The following is a 17,543-nucleotide window of genomic DNA, read 5'->3' as shown; positions in this document are numbered from 1 at the left end:
CAGGCATAAGACTTAAAGCATTTCCAAGTAACCCACTGGGCTATGCAACCTGCTAGCGTTGTCTGCACAGTCCAAGAGCAAAGCAATGGCCAAACATAGGGGCTTATATAGATTTAAGTGTTTACTGCTAAAGTGGCATTACAAGACATGTTCCCAACATCATTTGGGAGAAGGGCTCTCAAGCAGGTGCCACTAAGTTGAACATATGAAGAGTAAACATAGCCTTGAGCTTTGGGGAATGCTTGGGAATGCATCTTATCATCTGATTCTCATAACACTGGGCAGGTGCAGCTGCTGGAGGTCATTGTTTTGAGCTCAGCTTCTCACGGGAATGGTCCAGTGAGAAAGCGGACAGTTCCCAGGAGATGGGAGACACACAGAGCATGGCTGATAGGCACAGAAGATGGCTGCCAGGCAGGGAAGATGGTTGCTGAGCGTTACAGGGGTATACTGGAAAAGATTAAAAGGTTCTCTCATGTCAATAGAAGCATGAGATCTACTGCTGAGCCTACTTATAGGACTGTGTGAATTATTGGCAAGCGTTTGGGAAACCATGCTAGATATTGTCTTTGTACTTCTTGGGTTTATTTTTTCCCCATTCTAATTCAAAACTTATCAGCCATAGTCACCTCTAATCTAATACTGAATTTTTCAAATATTATTATTTCAGTAGCATTCTACTGCAACTATATCTTTCAAGTCTTATGAATTATAGTCTTATGAACTATATCTTTCAAGTCTTATAAGAAATTAATCTCAGACATGTATAAATGCAGTGAAATGCAGGGAATACGACTTTTCCTATACAACTTCTGTTGACTGTTTCATTTGTAAATCAGTTCTCTTTTATTGGACTCTACACTGTTCTTGCCTTCAGGTATTGCAAATTTGACTGAAAGTGACATGGTCTCATTGCAGGGTGGTTCTGTTTTATTGTTAACTGGTCCCCCGGGCTGTGGAAAGTCTGCAACTGTGGAAATTTTATCGAAGGACCTTGGCATTCAAGTGCAGGAATGGATAAATCCTATATTGCCAGACTTCAAGAAAGATGATTTCCAAGACACTTTGCACCATGGTAAAACTTAATTGGAATGCACTGATAACTTTGCAATAGAAGCAGTTGGAACGTATTCAAAATACTTCCTAGGTTGTGTATCTGTTTTTTATCACAGTTCAAAGACCATCAAATGGTGGCACATTTCCTTAAAACTAATAAGACTAAATTCCGCATGGTGGATACAGTCCAGTAATTAGCATTAGGTACTCCAAAGGGCTTGTTCATGCACCAAGAGCGTTAAAGTTACAGTATAAACTTGTTTAAGTGGTCTTTCGTTAACCAGCACACTTGGTTAACTGGCATCTCTGTCCACCTGAGGTAAAGAGATTCCAGTTAATCAAGTTTCCTGTTTTACAAAGTGTTGCTTAACAAGCTACCCATCTGCCTTCCAGCTCCCTACCTCACTTACTAGATAGGCCTCCCTCTGCACTGTCACTCAGTCCTCCTGCCTACCTCACAAGAACCCTTTAGGAATGGATACTTTTCACTTCCTTCTTTATGAGCTCTGAAATACAGGTGTGTCACATTTGTGATGTTCCAACTAACAACGAGCCACATATACAGTGGTCCCTCAATGGTCAGCCAGCCTGGGAGCCTCTCCTGAACCCACCATGCACATTCCACCCCACTGCCACCTGTGGATATGAAAGGCTGCTCTTAATTTTCAACTTGCTGGCTGCTCTGCCATGCACCTGAAAGTGCTGGTTACTCAGACAGCCAGAAATCACGCCAGCAGGCATCACACTGGGCCAGCTAATGGGTGGTATTCTGACTTGTTGCTGGCCCATCTGCTCACCCCACACGATGCCTGCTGGGTTGATTTCCAGCTGGCGGAGCAGCCAGCATGTTGAGAATTAAGAGCAGTATTTCAGGTGCATGGATGGCAGTGGGGCAGTTTTGGAGCATTCTCTTTTTCCCCCCCCCCCCCAATATATTTTATTCATTCATTACAGATACAGGAAAGGAAATAGGCTTAACTTTGGGTAGGGTACGACACAGGTTACACATAAGGGTTGGCCCCAGATTCCAACATACATCATTCAATTAATTAAAAAAAACACAATAATCATCAATACAGAGGTTCGCATATTTATGAATATAAAAAAATTAATTTTTACGAAACACTCAATTTTATCTAACTAGATTTATCTATCCAATCATAAAAAAACTTCCAATATTTTCTTACTCTATCTAAATCTCTCTCTTTCATTCTTTCTGTTAAAACTTCCATTTCTGCTACTTCATAGATTTTATCTATTAAATCTTCCTTAGTTGGTACATCTATAGATTTCCATTTTTGCGCAAACAATATTCTTGCCGCTGTAACAATATTTACAATAAGGTGTTTCTTAGGTTGGTCTTTAATTTCTGATGTCACATTTAGGAGGAATATTTCTGGTTTGAATGGTAATACACAATGCAATATCTCTTGCAACACTTTATGTATCATCTTCCAATATTTCTTTGCTTTTTCGCATGTCCACCACATATGATAAAAAGTTCCTTCTAGCTCATTACATTTCCAACACTTATTTGATAACCCAGAGTACATTTTTGCTAACTTCTCTGGTGTTAAATTCCATCTATAAAACATTTTATATAAGTTCTCTTTAAAAGTCACTGCTTTAGTTATCTTAATATTCGTATTCCAAATTTGATTCCAATCATCCATTGATATATTATATCCAAAAAATTTTGCCCAACGCACCATTGCATCTTTAACGATCTCATCTTCCATTCTCATCTCCAGGAGAAAACTGTACATTTTTCTTATATACTTCCCCTCATCAATCAAAAATATTTTATCAAAACTTATATCTTCTTCATATAGACCTATTTTTTGGTCTTCTCGTAATCTTGTTCTTATTTGCATTTCATTCCACCAGTCCAGCTTTATTCCTTTCTCTTCTAACTCAGACTTACTTAAAATCTCTCCTTTATTATTCAGCAAGTCACTGTATGGTTTATTTTGATCTTTTTTAATCCAGTTCGGATTGGTTGCTATTTCGAGAGGTTTTATCCATCTAGGTAATTTAAAATATATCTTATATTTTATCTGGTCCCATATCCAAATTAGAGATCTTCTTAAAATATGTTGTTTAAAATATCCATGCTGTTTAACTTTATCATAAAAGAGGAACGCATGCCAGCCTATTTGTAAATCGTGTGCTTCTAATGTTAAGATTTTTTCGTTCAATACAAGTCCCCAATCTTTTATCCAGTTTAAGGCTGCTGCTTGATAATATAGTTCCCAGTCTGGTAATCCAAATCCTGCTCTTTTTTTATCTTCTTGCAGTAATTTCAGTCTTATTCTCGGTTTTTTACCTTGCCAGTTTTGGAGCATTCTCAATGGGCTTAGGAGGAAGCTCCCAGGCTCTCAAGATTCTGTTTGATTAATGCCCCCTTTGCTTCATGATGGGCTTCAAAAAAGTATCCCTGCTGTTAATTGACACATACCTGTAGAACCTCCTTTCCTAGAGGGCCCTCCTGAGGGAAAGTGGAGGTGCACCACTTCACTAATGGGGAAGTATGGGGAACCACAGTTGCTTTTCTATTGGAGTGAATTGCCCTTGCTCTGGCAGAAGACTCTAGTCCAGGAAGGGAAAGTGATGCTATCAATTGATTATTTTTTAGTAATTTCTGCCAGTGTAATTTGTTTTTCAATAGAACTGGTTGTGAGTGAAATACACAAAAAAGTCAGTAATAAATAATGGTTTGCACAACACTAGAGTGTTTAAAATGAAAGCAGGATAGACATCTGTGTTCAGACCAGGACCAGTCTAAGACCTCCTGATGTGGCATGTCAAATGCTGCCCTTCCTTACCCAATGAGCCAGCGTCTGTGCCTCCCACTCTGGTGTTCTAACTCGGCACACTCCTCCACATTTCCTCTTCTTCTCTGTCCCTCTCTTCCTTTTCCAGTCCAGGGAATGAAAGGAAAAGGAGGCGTAGTGGAGGCAAGTAGGCAGACAGAGGTGGGAACCCTCCTTTAGTCTGCTGTCTGAGGTGATCACTTCAGTTGGCCTCATGGATGGGCTAGCTCTGGGTGAAGCAGACCTGATTCCTCAATGGGATTTCCTGCCTCTTAGCAGATATTGGTGAGGGGACATAGCTCAATGGTGAAGTACATGGTTTGCATGCAGAAGGCTCTAGGTTCAGTCTGGCATTTTTAGGTAGGGTTGAAAGAACCCAGTTTGAAAGAGGCACTGCTGGTCAGTGTGAACCGTGCTGAGCTAGATGGACCAGTGGTCTGTCCTGATATAATGCTGCTTCCTATGTTCAGTATAGGGTATGACTGTGTTGCAATTCCCCCCCCCCCCCCGAAGAACTATAGTTGTACAGCCCATCCTGTCCCTGTAATCTATATGCTTGGTGGGTTTCAGTAAGGGCAGCAGACATTGTCCAGCATGGGTTGCTCTAACGAACAGAATGGAAAACAGAATTCATGTGCAGATAGACACTGAATCATTGTGTTTAGATTATTTTTATATTATTAAGGTTTTAAAACAAGCTCTCCTATTTTAGAATCAGAATTTCAGATCCTTCCTTATCAGAGCCAGACAGCTCTTTTTGAAGAGTTTCTGCTAAGAGCAAACAAATATATCAAGCTTCAGATGGTTGGAGAATCCATGGAAACTGACAAAAGACTTATTCTTGTGGAGGTAAGATTTAGTTCAATACTTTAGTCATAAAACCGTTCTCTTAACTATTTGGTTAAATTATTCCCTTATTGATTATTCCCTTATTTTTGTTAAGTGATCCTCATACTGAGACTGGTGCACACATGCATGGAGAGTGGGAGCGGTGGAGGCAGAAGGTGGAACACTTAAGGGCAGATTCACAGGAACAATTATTTGAAATTTTGCTTAGCCTGTCTCGTAGAACTTGGTTTTTCACCTTTACATTTTCAAATATTACAAGTCCTGATTTTGATGGTTTATATCAGAAATCTGTATTTTTATAGAAACTGACTTTGCCATAGGACACTTAACAGGACTAATGTTCCTTTACTCTAGGGCTGATGTATCTTTTACCTTGAGCATTATGGCTAAAATTAAAAGAATTGCGCAATTATTTTTATGTTTCCAAGAAGGCTTGAGACTTTTGTAATGCAGATAGCACCTCCTCTTCCCATGCTGCAATGCAAACAATTTTTGAAGCTGGGGGTCATCTCCAAAGCAGCTTGTAACATAGGAAGAGCTTTCTGGACATGTCCAGAAGCTCTTGGGTCTGAAGTAGCAATTTGGACCCCACCCTGTTTGTATATGGTATTATAAATGAGCACATGACTGGGTGTATGTTGTATTGGTCCCTGCAGATTAAGGGTCAGCAGCCATACTAGTGGTGCAAACATGCTAGAATAACAATATTGTGTTTCCATAGGATATGCCAAACCATTTTTATCGTGACCCTAGTCGTCTACATGAAATCTTGAGGTATGTATAAAGTCTTGGTCAGCAAATACCTTTGCCAAAGAGCCACCTTAAGTGGTGGACCAAAGTGCCAGTCCCCTATCTGCAGATTGTTCTGCTATCAAATACCACTCTCTATATTCTTATTTTGCCTCTGAGTTGGTGGTAGGACAGAGGGAAGGTAGATGACACACTGGAGGAGGTAGATTTGGGCCAATTTCTAATATCACTAGTTTAATGTCTGATGGCTGGTATTAAAACTTATGACTATCAGTAACCCTTTCTTTTTGCCTTCTAGGAGGTTTGTGCGGACTGGCAGATGCCCTCTTGTATTTATAATATCGGATGGTTTCAGTGGAGCTAGCAACCAAAGGTCGCTATTCCCAAAGGAGATTCACGAGGAGCTATTTATATCTAATATTAGGTAAAGAAATGTGTTAAATGCATTGGTTATAAGCATAGATATACTGTGAAACTAATCCTGATACCTTTTTCTTATCACTGTTCTCAGTTTTAACCCAGTGGCTCCAACAATGATGATGAAAGTTCTGAATCGAATAGCTGCAACAGAGGCCAGCATGGTAGGCAAATTTTTTTAAAAACTGTTGGAATTAAAATAGCACTGGGATACGTGTGATGTGTTCATGTTGTAAAAATTTAAGAAATAACATATAGTGAAGAGAGGAATGTGTGAATTTCACTCCATCCAAAAATTGGCTTAAACTTTTACAAAGTGGGCTTAATGGTAGTGGCTGGGGAGACCTTGGTTCAAATCTCCACTCAGACACAAAACTTCCTGTGTGATCTTGGGCCCAGTCACTATTTTTCAATTTAATCTACCTTACAACTTGTTATAGTGATAAAAGTGAGGAGGGACTGGATGGATGGACCATCTGCCCCTCCCCATCATAGGAATTCACAAACTTTCTCTGTGGGGAGGAGGAGAAATGGAAGGAAGGCTTGCAGGGCAGAAAGCACACCTCCTGCTGTGCCTTTAAAAGTTGGCCACGCCCACTCTCTCACAGTGGAGGAGGAAGGAAAGAAAGAGGAAATGTGTGGTGTTTGTAAACCAAACATGAGCCACATTGTGGAACTTTTAGGAGATGGAAAGATGGGATATAAATGTCCAGAAAGATAAATAAATGCCACTATGAACTCCTCTAGAGGAGAGACTGGATAAAAATGTAAGCAATAAATTGGAGAGGCTCTTATGTAGAAAGCTGTAGTTGCTCTGAGGTGCCCACACCTTCCACATTTGCAGCCTTTCATATTTATTTCGCCCTGGGGGCAGATTCACATGCTCAACAGGAGTTGTGTATTTCATTTGTATTAACTCCACCATGGGATAGGGGAAGCCTTTGTGTGCAAGGGATTTCTGGGTGAACATGGACTCAGTAAATCAGTGTACCATCTGTTGACATCACAGAGTATAGTCTTAGATTTGAAAACAAATGAGAGTCTAATTTCTTGAATTACTTGTGGGAAGTTTTTCTGTTTTAAACCATGCTAATAAAATCATATGAACACTTGTGGCAAGGAGGTGATAAATATTGTCCCCATAGAGTAGCAGCAATTGTAACTTCTTGAGACTGCAAAGAAAAGGTTGCAGGCATTTTTGCTTTTTCTTGTAGAATGGAGAAAAAATTGATCTTCCTGATAAAGCCTCCTTAGAACTGATTTGCAAAGGATGTTCAGGTGATATTAGGAGTGCAATAAATAGTCTTCAGTTTTCTTTGAAAGGTAAATATAGAACCTTTTTTGCTGCAGAATATCTGTCTTATATGAAGAGTATTTTCACAAGAGCCTTAGACATGCATGTTTGGGAGCACATGTAACTATATAATGCATGTGTCTCCAGAGCCAATGTGTTTAACAATTGCAACCTTAATATGGGAAAACTGCATAAATATGGAGTAGTTAAAAATAAGCAAGAAATTAAAGGATTAATATTCTTCACAGATAGAACATCCTTGGCTTAATAAGCATGCTTTTTTTGTAGTTTGCTTTTAATTCTACTAGTTTGGTGATTTTCTTGTGTTTTGATTGCCAGAGTTGCCATGGAAAAACAGCTTGCAGTCACACAAAAGGGGAAATTCTACATTAAAATATGATACATTATCTAAAGTAAAGAAGAAAAAGAAATATGATAACCCTTTAGAAAGCCAGGAAGTACAAGCTGTAGGTGGCAAAGATGCCTCCATCTTTCTTTTCCATGCTTTGGGGAAAATACTTTACTGCAAAAGTAAGCAGACTTCGACCTACTATTGTTAATTTTTTAAGTGCCAGGAAAAACTCTCTCAAATAATTTGTTGACAATTTCTCCATCTGTCTGCAATTGGACTAACTTGCTTATAAGATGCTGTAATGTGCAAAGGTCAGCAGTTATCAATAGGAATTTTTTCTAATTTTTTTAACTTGCTGCTACTGGTTTTTCATATAACCAGAGGTCCAAATGCATATGAAAAGTTTTATTTATTTGAAGTTCTACTGAGCCATTTCTCATTAGTTCCAGACTAGTTTATATCATTTTATAAGATTGCACATTACCATCATTCCCATAAAGAGCTTACTGTCTCTCTCTGTCTCTACGTCAGCAATTCTCAGCTGCTGTGCTGCGGCATATTGGTGTGTTGTGAATGGTCCACAGGTATGCCACAGCAATTTGAGGTTCCACTTAGCTGAAGTCCTCCCCTTCATTGTTGAGGGGACACTAGACCCAAAACAGGGTGGAAGGGAGGGGTGTCATCTGCATTGAGAAGGTTGTGTTAGTGTCACTTGAGAGAGAAGGATGTCATCTGCATTGAGAGTTATGTCAGTGTCATTTATTTGCATTAAGCAGAACATGATCCATTATTGACGAGCAAAATCCATTATATAACACCATCTTTCTTGAGTGGGCTTAGGCATCTCTGCTTTACCATAAATCAGGGTTGAGTTGAAGTAGTTGTACTAGTCAGCAGCTGGCATGCTGCATCTGCACCAAATGCATCTGGGAAACTGTATTTGATACCATCTGGTATTTTCTGTACACTGTTCATGCATGTTTAAGAGCGGCAACTGTTCCAACTAAAATTTAACTGGATATAAAAATGTGTTGACAAAAACCCTGAATTAACATCTTGTTCCATGGCTGTGCTGGTCTGTTTTATCCTCTTCTTGTCTTTCTCCTGCTGACTTCTTTTAAGGCAGGAAGAAAAAAAAGGTTACTACTGTACATTAAAAAATGAGTCAGTTACCTATCTAGGAACAGCATTTTTCCAGAGACATCCAACTGCTGTGTGAATGCAGAATTTACTTATACTGCAGTTAGAAGTAGTGATGCAAGCTACAGGAGCTAGTAATGATCACATATGAATCACAAACAAGCCCCATGTCTCTGGCCCATGTGTTTGTCCTTATTAGCCAAGAATCCATCTTCAGACATTTAATCATTGTCACTACAAACTGATCTCATTTAACTCAAGCGTGTTATATATATTTTCCCCTATAGGAGAACTGTCAACAGAGTCAGATTTTTCTCGCTTACCTGCTCATTTATCAGAATATGAACGAGATCCTTTACTTGTTCAACCAGAGGTAAATGCCAACACTGTACGTTAATGAGTGAAAATGTTGTTGTATAGGATACTAATAGCTGCTGGATAAAACTGTGATGCTTTTAATGGACTATAAAACTGTGTTTTAGGGTGTTTAACAGTAATTGTGTGTACTCTTCTTTATTAGGATGTCATAGAAAAATCACACATGCCTGGAGACATATTTAATTTATACCTTCATCAAAACTATGTAGACTTTTTCTCTGACATAGATGATCTTATGAGAGCCAGTGAATATTTGAGTACAGCTGACTTTCTTTGCAGTAACTGGGATGTAAGTTTGTTTTTAATTTGTTTTTATACTTTGTGAAAGTTTAGAGCAAACCTCACAGATTGTAAATAAACATTTAGAACCAAAAGAAACTAGAAAGTGAGTCAGTTCAGCACTCTGTAGTGTGTATGTGTTGAATGTATGGGCTTTATACACATATTGCCTACTTCAGCTTATGCATTCTTATTTTTGTGCAGTGAATGGCTGGCATATATTAAAAACCTTGATGAATTTGGCTTGGTCCAATTAAAAAGTACCTCCTGAATCAATTTATATCTTATCTATGTTTTGATGCTTCAATTCACAGGAGAAGTTTGTCATGTAATGAATATTTCTTATGAGTTGTCTTTCCTAAGACAAATTTCAGAAAGAATTTGAACCAACGGGCTCCCTAGTATGATATGGTAAATGCCAGTTTCATGAAATGGAAGTGCATTTGTCCATATCTTACACATGAAATTGATGCGGTGAAATCACTGCATAACTTTAACATATCCAAATGTACCTGGTGGCTGTAGTGTTCATCTCAAAAAAATTCCCAGTTTCTTGTTGGTCAAAAGTGTAGTCTTTGTAATTAGCTTCTCTTTTTGGGTGTGTGACATATCAATATCCCAAGTTTAGAGGTTGGCCATTTTCGTACCACACAGTGCAGACTCCCAGTGAATGATTTCATCTTTCATTTTTGGTAGCCCTTCTAGCTCTAGAGGTAGTATAGATGATCTCTTGAGATGTCAGGTCAGGCCGTATCCCATTCATATCCCCCCTCTCTTTGTCTTGCCTATTCCTAACATAATCTCATGCCAGAAATTCAGATTTTTCTGAATCATGATTTAGCATGCCTAAAGTAGCCAGGGGCTCACCCTCCTCTTTCCTCTTATGTGTGAGAGGAGAAGTGTTTGATCTTTCACTTTCACTTTAAAACCGATCACCTTGCGTTGCATATGAACTCAGGAGATGCAGTTTAACTAAGGATATCTAATTGTACCTAATTGTTAAGCTGTGGTTCCCTGAATTTATATACGGGGGGGCGGGGCCATATCGAGGGAAAGGGTCTGCAGACACCTCCCCACATGTGCACCATCTGGAGGTCAGGGGAGTTCTGCTCCCTCATCTCCAGAAGGTCCTCTTAGCCCAGCAGAGGCTGTGGACGTCCATCTGCGGCCTTGGCGGGTTTCCATTCGCAGCCTGTTCCGGGCTCAGACTGAACCTCTCAATAGAAATAAATTGTCACTTCTGATTTTTTTTTTATACCAGAAGTGACTTTTTTCATTGAGAGGCTTAGTCTGAGCCCAGCAGAGACGTCCACAGCATCTGCTAGGCTCAGAGTACCTTACAGAGGCAAATGGAACAGAGTTCCCCTCTGGAGGTTGGGGTGAGCATTCACTGATATCCATGGTTTTAATTAACCATGGGGGCGGGGGGCTTTCAGGAATGGGACCCCTATGGATACCAGGGCACACCTGTGCATACTGTGGAACTGTGGTTTATTTTAAAGTGGGGGGAAAGTTTTGTTTTGGGGGGGGCATGTAAATCCATGGTTCCCTTAGGCTGTGATTAGCATTATGCCTGAACAAGGCCACTTCTAATGCATCTTTTCACAACAAGATCAAAATGAAGTCCAATACTTGGTCTTTGGTCTTATTACCTACTCTAGGCACGGTCTACACTGAGGGAGTATGGTGCATCTGTGGCCACAAGAGGTATAATGCATTCAAACAGAGCCAGAGCCTCTGCCCAGAACAGAGGAGGAATGGGTTTTCGACCCCTTCATAAACCACAGTGGTTCTTAATTAATAAAAAGGTAAGTTTGGGGTGGGTGTGTGTATTTATAAAATGTGTTAAGTGTAAAACTTTAGATATGGTTTAACTTTGATTGTCTTTTAGATATTTAAAGAATTAGACTAGCGTATGTCTTTTAGATATTTAAAGAATTAGATTAGTGTAAATTTAGATTGCAAAACACTCCTCCCATCTGAACTGTAGCATAAGCAAACAATGCTGCAGTGTACTTGCTGCTTACACATTTGTGATAAACATCTCAATTACAAGATTTAGAGAGGTACTAGTAAGATTTAGGACTCAATTACAGATTGTTTTGTCCCATCTAGCAAAGGAAAATATTGTGGATGAGTCATCATCCACTGTCATCACCACAGTGTAATCCAGGGCCAGCCTGAGTGCGCAGACAATTCAGAAAGCAATCTATTTAGACACAACTATGAAGCAAGATTTGATATGATCTGAGAGGTACATCCCAGTATCCTCTGAGACATTGCAAGGAGTCCTGATGACTTGCGCCATCTTTGGAGCCATCCATTTAAGTTGGGTGACCAACATACAGAGGGGGATAGCGTGCTTATACAGGTGTTCCCCCTTATCCACAGGCCCTGTGGATAGCTGAATCTGTGAATATGAGCAAATGTCCATCCCTATGGTCCAGTGTGGCCTCTGAGCTCCACACCCCTTGCCTCCAAAGGGGCCTCTGAGCTCAGCAGAGTCTGAGGACATCTGTCTCTGGCCTCTGCTAAGCTCAGGCTGAGCGCAGCAGGTTAAAAAAAAACTACTTGGAAAAACTAAAAAAAAAAGCTCATGGAGAAACCAGAAGTGACATTTTTAATGCCTCATAAGGCATTGGGAGTTTTTTCATGAAACTAGAAGATACGTTTTTTAATCTGCAGAGTTCAGTCTGAGCTCGACAAAGGTCAGGGACAGACATCGTCGGCCTCTGCTGAGCTCAGAGACCTCCCTGGAGATGAGAGGAGCAGAGCTTCCCTCACCTCAGGAGGGGATGCATGTGGGGTGCTTGCACTGAAGGGGCCCAGACCTGATCCACAGATATGGGGGGCCCCCTGTACCTTTAACTATTTTGGCAGGTGCAACTTTTTAAACCTTCCATGTTGAGCTGCACCTGCCAAAATTCTCTCTTCTATACCGTAGTTGAAGGTATAGGTACTCTGTCCCCCTTTCTGTCTGGTAATCCTAATTTATGTGATCTGTAGGAAAGCTAAACAAGGGTGATAAAGTTGGAAAGAACTTGAAGATTTAAAATTTTTAAAATGCCTAATTTGTATTTCATATTACATCTCAATAACTCTCATGAACTGCAGTCGTATACACATGTTCCTGGGAGTAAGTCCCATTGACTGTAGTGGCTCTTTGGTCTTAGTAGACATGCATAGGATTGGGCTGTTCGAGCAATTCAGTAGAATAGTGTTGAAAGCTTATTAAAAATCAGTTCTCTGAGATACAGAAAGCTTAGCTGAATTACATCCTATTATATATAATTGTGTAATAGTAAAGAGATTCTGTAGTTTTTCTGTAGTTTGTAATTCTGTATCAGTAATTCAGTACACTTGATTTTTCTGCCTCATTTATAGTATCAAGAAAACTGCATTGCAGCAAAATTCCTCTTTTCAAGTTTTTGTTTACCACCGTTATGTCTTAAGACCCAGCTGTTACCTTACCTTGCCATGCTGACAAATCCAATGAGAAACCAAGGTATGATTTAAAAATTACATATTCTGGACAGAAGTTTATTCTTAAAAGTCAAACCCTAAACACAGTCATTCAACACAGTTTACAGTTAAAACATCATATACAGAAATGAATACAGAGGTTCCTCTTAGTTATGGCGTTAATACTGGACAGCATCTAGAGCTTCAGTGTAACTCTGCCCAATTGGTGGAAGTGCCATTTGTGAATAAAAGCAGTATTCTGCTTGTGCAAGAAGTCCTTGCATGAGCAAAACCTTTTCCACTGATGGATGACACTTCCACTGATGCAGCATTACTGTGCTGTGCTGACCCTCTGGGTGCTACTCACTGAGATGAAGTTCTCAAAAATTCTAGTTCTCCAAATGTACGTGCCAGCAGACCCATGTGAGGCACTGCAGTATTGTTAAGTTGATATGATGGCCTGTTTTTCTGCCATTACATTGTCTGTAGCTTGTTAGCATATCCCAGCCCGATGACCTATGCAGATTCATTCATTAGGGGTGATGGCGATCGATAACCTGCACTAATTCCAACCTTGCCAAACCTGCATGGCAACTATACAGCGTGTGGGAAGGAAAGTGGAACGTTGCTTACAGGAAAATCCTCACAGAGCAGAAAAGCACCGGTCCGGAAAAAGTCTTAAATATTAAAAGCAAACCCATTTTTAAATTGGCCACATACATCACCATGTCCAGCACATTCTTGTGACAATCATGCTGGTCATGTGAGCTCAGTAGCACTTGTGAAGAAAGGCCAGAAACGTTTCGCATGAGATCCTAGGAATACTCTTATTCACACAATCAAACATCACAATCAAATGTTTTGGGTTTCACAATCTAGTCAGTGTGATATACTAGCATTGGCTTTTTGAAGTCATCATGTCCAGTTAGTTTAAATGCCCACTCATGGGTGGGTGGGGGACTACTTGGATCATGGCCATTGTAACTAAATATACTTATGTTAACATGTCTTAATCTTAATCCTGTTTCACAGTTTTGCACAAAATGATAGGCATTGCCTTACCAGGTTAATTTACTCCTGGAGAATTTATTATGAATATCCACAACCCTGCATGTTGTGTAAAATAACTTTTAAATTTTATAAAACAACTCTTGAATTAGTGTGCTGTGACTTAAAATAATGTTGAACAACTCTAACCAAAGTCTTTATTGTTTTCAAAATTGAGTTTAAAGACGTTAATTCTAAGTCTGTTCCTATGGGTTATGTATACTTGCATATATATTGCATTATTGGCTTTTTTTATAGATGGTTGTCTGAGCTAAATTAGCAAAATAGCATCTTAATGGCCCAATCCTGAAGGAGCATTATACCTCCAGAATGAGCATTCAGGTGGCATAACACTTTCCAGCTGCCACAAAAGGTGATGTGCCCAAGTGCATGGGCTGGCTGCTGCTGGAAGCAGCAAGCAGCCAGCTCTATGTGGCAGTGGACACTGGATGCCCTCCCCCCTAAGTAGGATCATGCAGGGGTGGGAGGGCGTAAACAGGGTGGGGGTGCAAGACAGGGCGGGAACAAGGGTAGACTGGGCTCAGGAAAGGGGCTAGTTTGGCAGCAGCATGTTCAGTGACTCCTAACCCTGGGCCTAATCTGCCTTCATGTGTTCAAGTAGACTTGTGCCAGTGATATAGCTGGCACAGGTTCCAGTTGACCCACCAGGCCCGCAAGGGCTTACCCTGAGAAGGCCTTCGGAGGCCAGAACTCCCTGCAGACACCATGTTGGCACCACTGCATCACCACATGTGGTAGGGTTGGGCTGCCTGTAAGTTAGGCAAAAATGCATTCTGAATAGATAAATTTAAGTTCAAATGGCATTTAATGAATACATTTTTATATATGTTTTCTCAGCTCAGATTACTTTCATTCAAGATGTTGGAAGGCTTCCTTTAAAGAAACACTTTAGAAGGTAAACTACAAAAGTTTTATGAAAAGCAACCCACTGTTCTGATCTTAATGTTTGAATATTCTTTCATACATCATCCTTACTTTTCCTACTTCTATGCTTGTTGATTCTCAAATCTGTTCAGTATAGGACTGACAATATCAAGGGCTATGCATATTCTGCATCCATATGGAATCATTTAACAAGTGTGATTTTACCTTTATAATTTCTAGATGACCACCTGAAGCCTTAACGCAGCTGACAGCATTTAAATACAAATATAAAATATTCCATTTTGTAGAACTGCAATAAGATATGTTAATCCCTCCTTTGATATCTGCCATTTTTTCTAAGTTTATGAAATTACATGTAACCCTTTCGCTATTTGTCAGTTTCCTACATCTTCTGCACTCTCAACCTAGAAATATCACAGGGTACATATAGTACATATACCCTGTACTCTTGTATCCTGTGCACCTTCTCTCCATGCCATTTATTTCCAGCCCAAGCTAACAGGGTCCACACCTGCTCAGGGTTTGTACCTTCAGTCCTCCCTTTTAATGGTTCTGGTTGGGTCACAAGTGATGGTGAAAGGGAGCTGGAACAACTTGGTATGTCGTTGAGCAAGACATGTAATCCACTTTCATCACCAATGTTTGGGAAGCCTAAGCCTTGAGTCATATGACTAGTCCACGTGTGATGAACAATAAGGTGACCACCACAGCTTTGCAGATTTGCAAAGATTTGCAAACCACAGATTTGCAGAGGCAGCTGCCTGTGTTAACCTGCTGTCTGTGTTTTCATATATCTTCTGCCCATCCTTTATCCTGGTGGTGACAGCAGTCTCTGCTTGTTGCTCTGACTCTTCCTGCCATCTCTGCTCTGTCTCTTGAGAAGACAAAGGATGGGAAATAAAGTGTGATAGATTATAATGCAGTTTGGGAAGCACTGCCCAGTTACCTTTTTAAACCAATGAGAGAGATGTTGATGAACATTGTGATTTCCATTTTAAGAGAGGAAAGAGGATGGAGGTTTCTCAGTACTCCATCCTAATGTGCCCTCCAACTGAAAAAACACAAATCTCAGATTTAGCATGCTTCCTGCAATTCGTGTGTAAAGGACTAACAATCTAACAGCCCAATCCTAACCAGCCCAATCCCAGCAGAATGAGCACAGGTGTGGCAGCAGGAAGCCTAGTGGCACCAGTACGGATACCAGTTGAAGGCTCTCCATGAGCCAGCAGAGGGGTGGGAGAAGGGCAGAATAAAGGTTCAGTGGGGAGGGGGTGGGAAACAGTCACAGTGGCTACTACTGTATCCTATTCTATTCCCTTTCCCAGGCCTGATTTCCCAACATGGGGCTGCTTGGACTTGGGCCAGCAATTTTGCTCATTTAGGCCCAAGTAGTCCAATAGCAGCTGCTGGTGCTTACTCTGGGGGGGAGGAATGAATATCCCCTTTCTTCAGAGAGACCTCCAGCAGCATTTATTCCTGTGCTGGATAAAGTGGAGGCTGTTTCAGTGCTACTGCATTGCAGTACGAGCGTCTCAGTAATCTTGTGCTATAAGTTACCTGAGCAGTAATTAATAAGGTGTTAAATTTTTCTGCCTGTAAACATCAGTGTAGGACAGGACCAGGCAAACCCTGGCCTGAGGGCCGGATCTGGCGTTTGGCCAAATCCTTCCCTCCCATGACCGGCACTTCTTGTTCTGGAGCACTGCGTCTCTCCCTGTCCCCAGATCGAGACAGCGTGATGCTCTGGGCAGTTGTGTCCATGGTGCAATGCCCCAGTGGGCATTGCACTTGATTTTCACAAAGACATGACTGCCCAGAGCATCGCTTCATCCCGGTCTGGGGACAGAGAGAGACACAACGTTCTGTAACTCAAAGTGCCAGCTGAGCCAGGGAACGCGTTCCCAGTGCACAGTGGTTAGCGCTTTGAGCACCACTGATGTAGGAGAAACAACTGTTCAGTCTGAACTATGTGTCTTTTCATCATGTCAGTGATCCTGATTGTGTGCAAGAGAGTAAGTATATTGCTTCTCAAATTTTATTACTATTGTTGCTTCATAGGATGAAACTTGAAACTCTTACTGATAAAGATTCTGCAATTCAAGTTTTGGACAGTGATGATGATGATTTTGCTGAGATGCAGCCCACAAATGTGTTTATCCAGATGGAGAAAAACAAAACCAATGAAGACAATGAACCAGATGAAGGCCCTCTTCCTTCTAGTCAATCTAGTGGGAATGAACTGCTAGGCAGCCAACCTCAGCCAATCATAGCACGAGCAATCATGGAGGAAGATGAGCTAAACATAGAAGAATATGATAGTGACTGAATGTTGGAAAATAACCCCAAGATGTGATAGTGTTCAGTATTATTATTTTATAATCTTATCCACATTGATTTATTTATTAGAAATGTTTCTGATAACCCAAACTGTTATCACTGCTCCAAGCCATTACTAATTTGTCATGAGTTCACATTAATTTTACATGGTGGTAACTAATTGCAGTCCTGCACCACTGCACTTCTGTTTGATTCCACAGTATAAAACCCCAACTATGTATACTTCACTTCAAAATGTTTCCTACCGGCTGATAAGATGGTGTGGAAATCAATATTATGGGCAAATGCATTTGTTTTCACTGTTTGTCAATAGTTTTGTTAGCACACGTTTGGTCCAAACCCAGAGTGATAGAAAAGTGCAAGCATCTTAAATTCTGAATTGAGTACTATTGAAGATGTAAATAAATCTCTGAATGTCTTGTTAATAAATAGTACTCTTAGATGTTTCTAAACAAAAACATGT

At 40.4% G+C, this 17,543-nt stretch overlaps 1 protein-coding gene across 2 annotated transcripts in view; it reads left to right on the top strand.

The window, feature by feature from the left end:
* Nucleotides 1–17,543, top strand: part of RAD17 (RAD17 checkpoint clamp loader component) — a 27,113-nt gene extending 9,570 nt beyond the window's left edge. Inside the window, exons 5-17 of one of the 2 annotated variants that reach the window (XM_066613542.1) lie at nt 919–1,075; nt 4,582–4,718; nt 5,440–5,492; nt 5,767–5,892; nt 5,980–6,049; nt 7,100–7,208; nt 7,519–7,710; nt 8,959–9,044; nt 9,192–9,338; nt 10,990–11,136; nt 12,713–12,833; nt 14,696–14,753; nt 16,802–17,543. In XM_066613542.1, coding sequence (XP_066469639.1) covers nt 919–1,075; nt 4,582–4,718; nt 5,440–5,492; nt 5,767–5,892; nt 5,980–6,049; nt 7,100–7,208; nt 7,519–7,710; nt 8,959–9,044; nt 9,192–9,338; nt 10,990–11,136; nt 12,713–12,833; nt 14,696–14,753; nt 16,802–17,069 — 1,671 coding nt within the window. In that variant the 3' untranslated portion in view covers nt 17,070–17,543. The remainder of the gene's footprint in view (nt 1–918; nt 1,076–4,581; nt 4,719–5,439; nt 5,493–5,766; nt 5,893–5,979; nt 6,050–7,099; nt 7,209–7,518; nt 7,711–8,958; nt 9,045–9,191; nt 9,339–10,989; nt 11,137–12,712; nt 12,834–14,695; nt 14,754–16,801) is intronic. The other variant, XM_066613543.1, reaches the window with a different exon arrangement.

Source organism: Tiliqua scincoides, chromosome 2, assembly GCF_035046505.1.
Source record: "Tiliqua scincoides isolate rTilSci1 chromosome 2, rTilSci1.hap2, whole genome shotgun sequence".
Lineage (NCBI taxonomy): Eukaryota > Metazoa > Chordata > Lepidosauria > Squamata > Scincidae > Tiliqua > Tiliqua scincoides.
The sequence above is the reverse complement of the archived record's forward strand: the minus strand, read 5'-3'. Positions and strand labels throughout refer to the sequence as shown.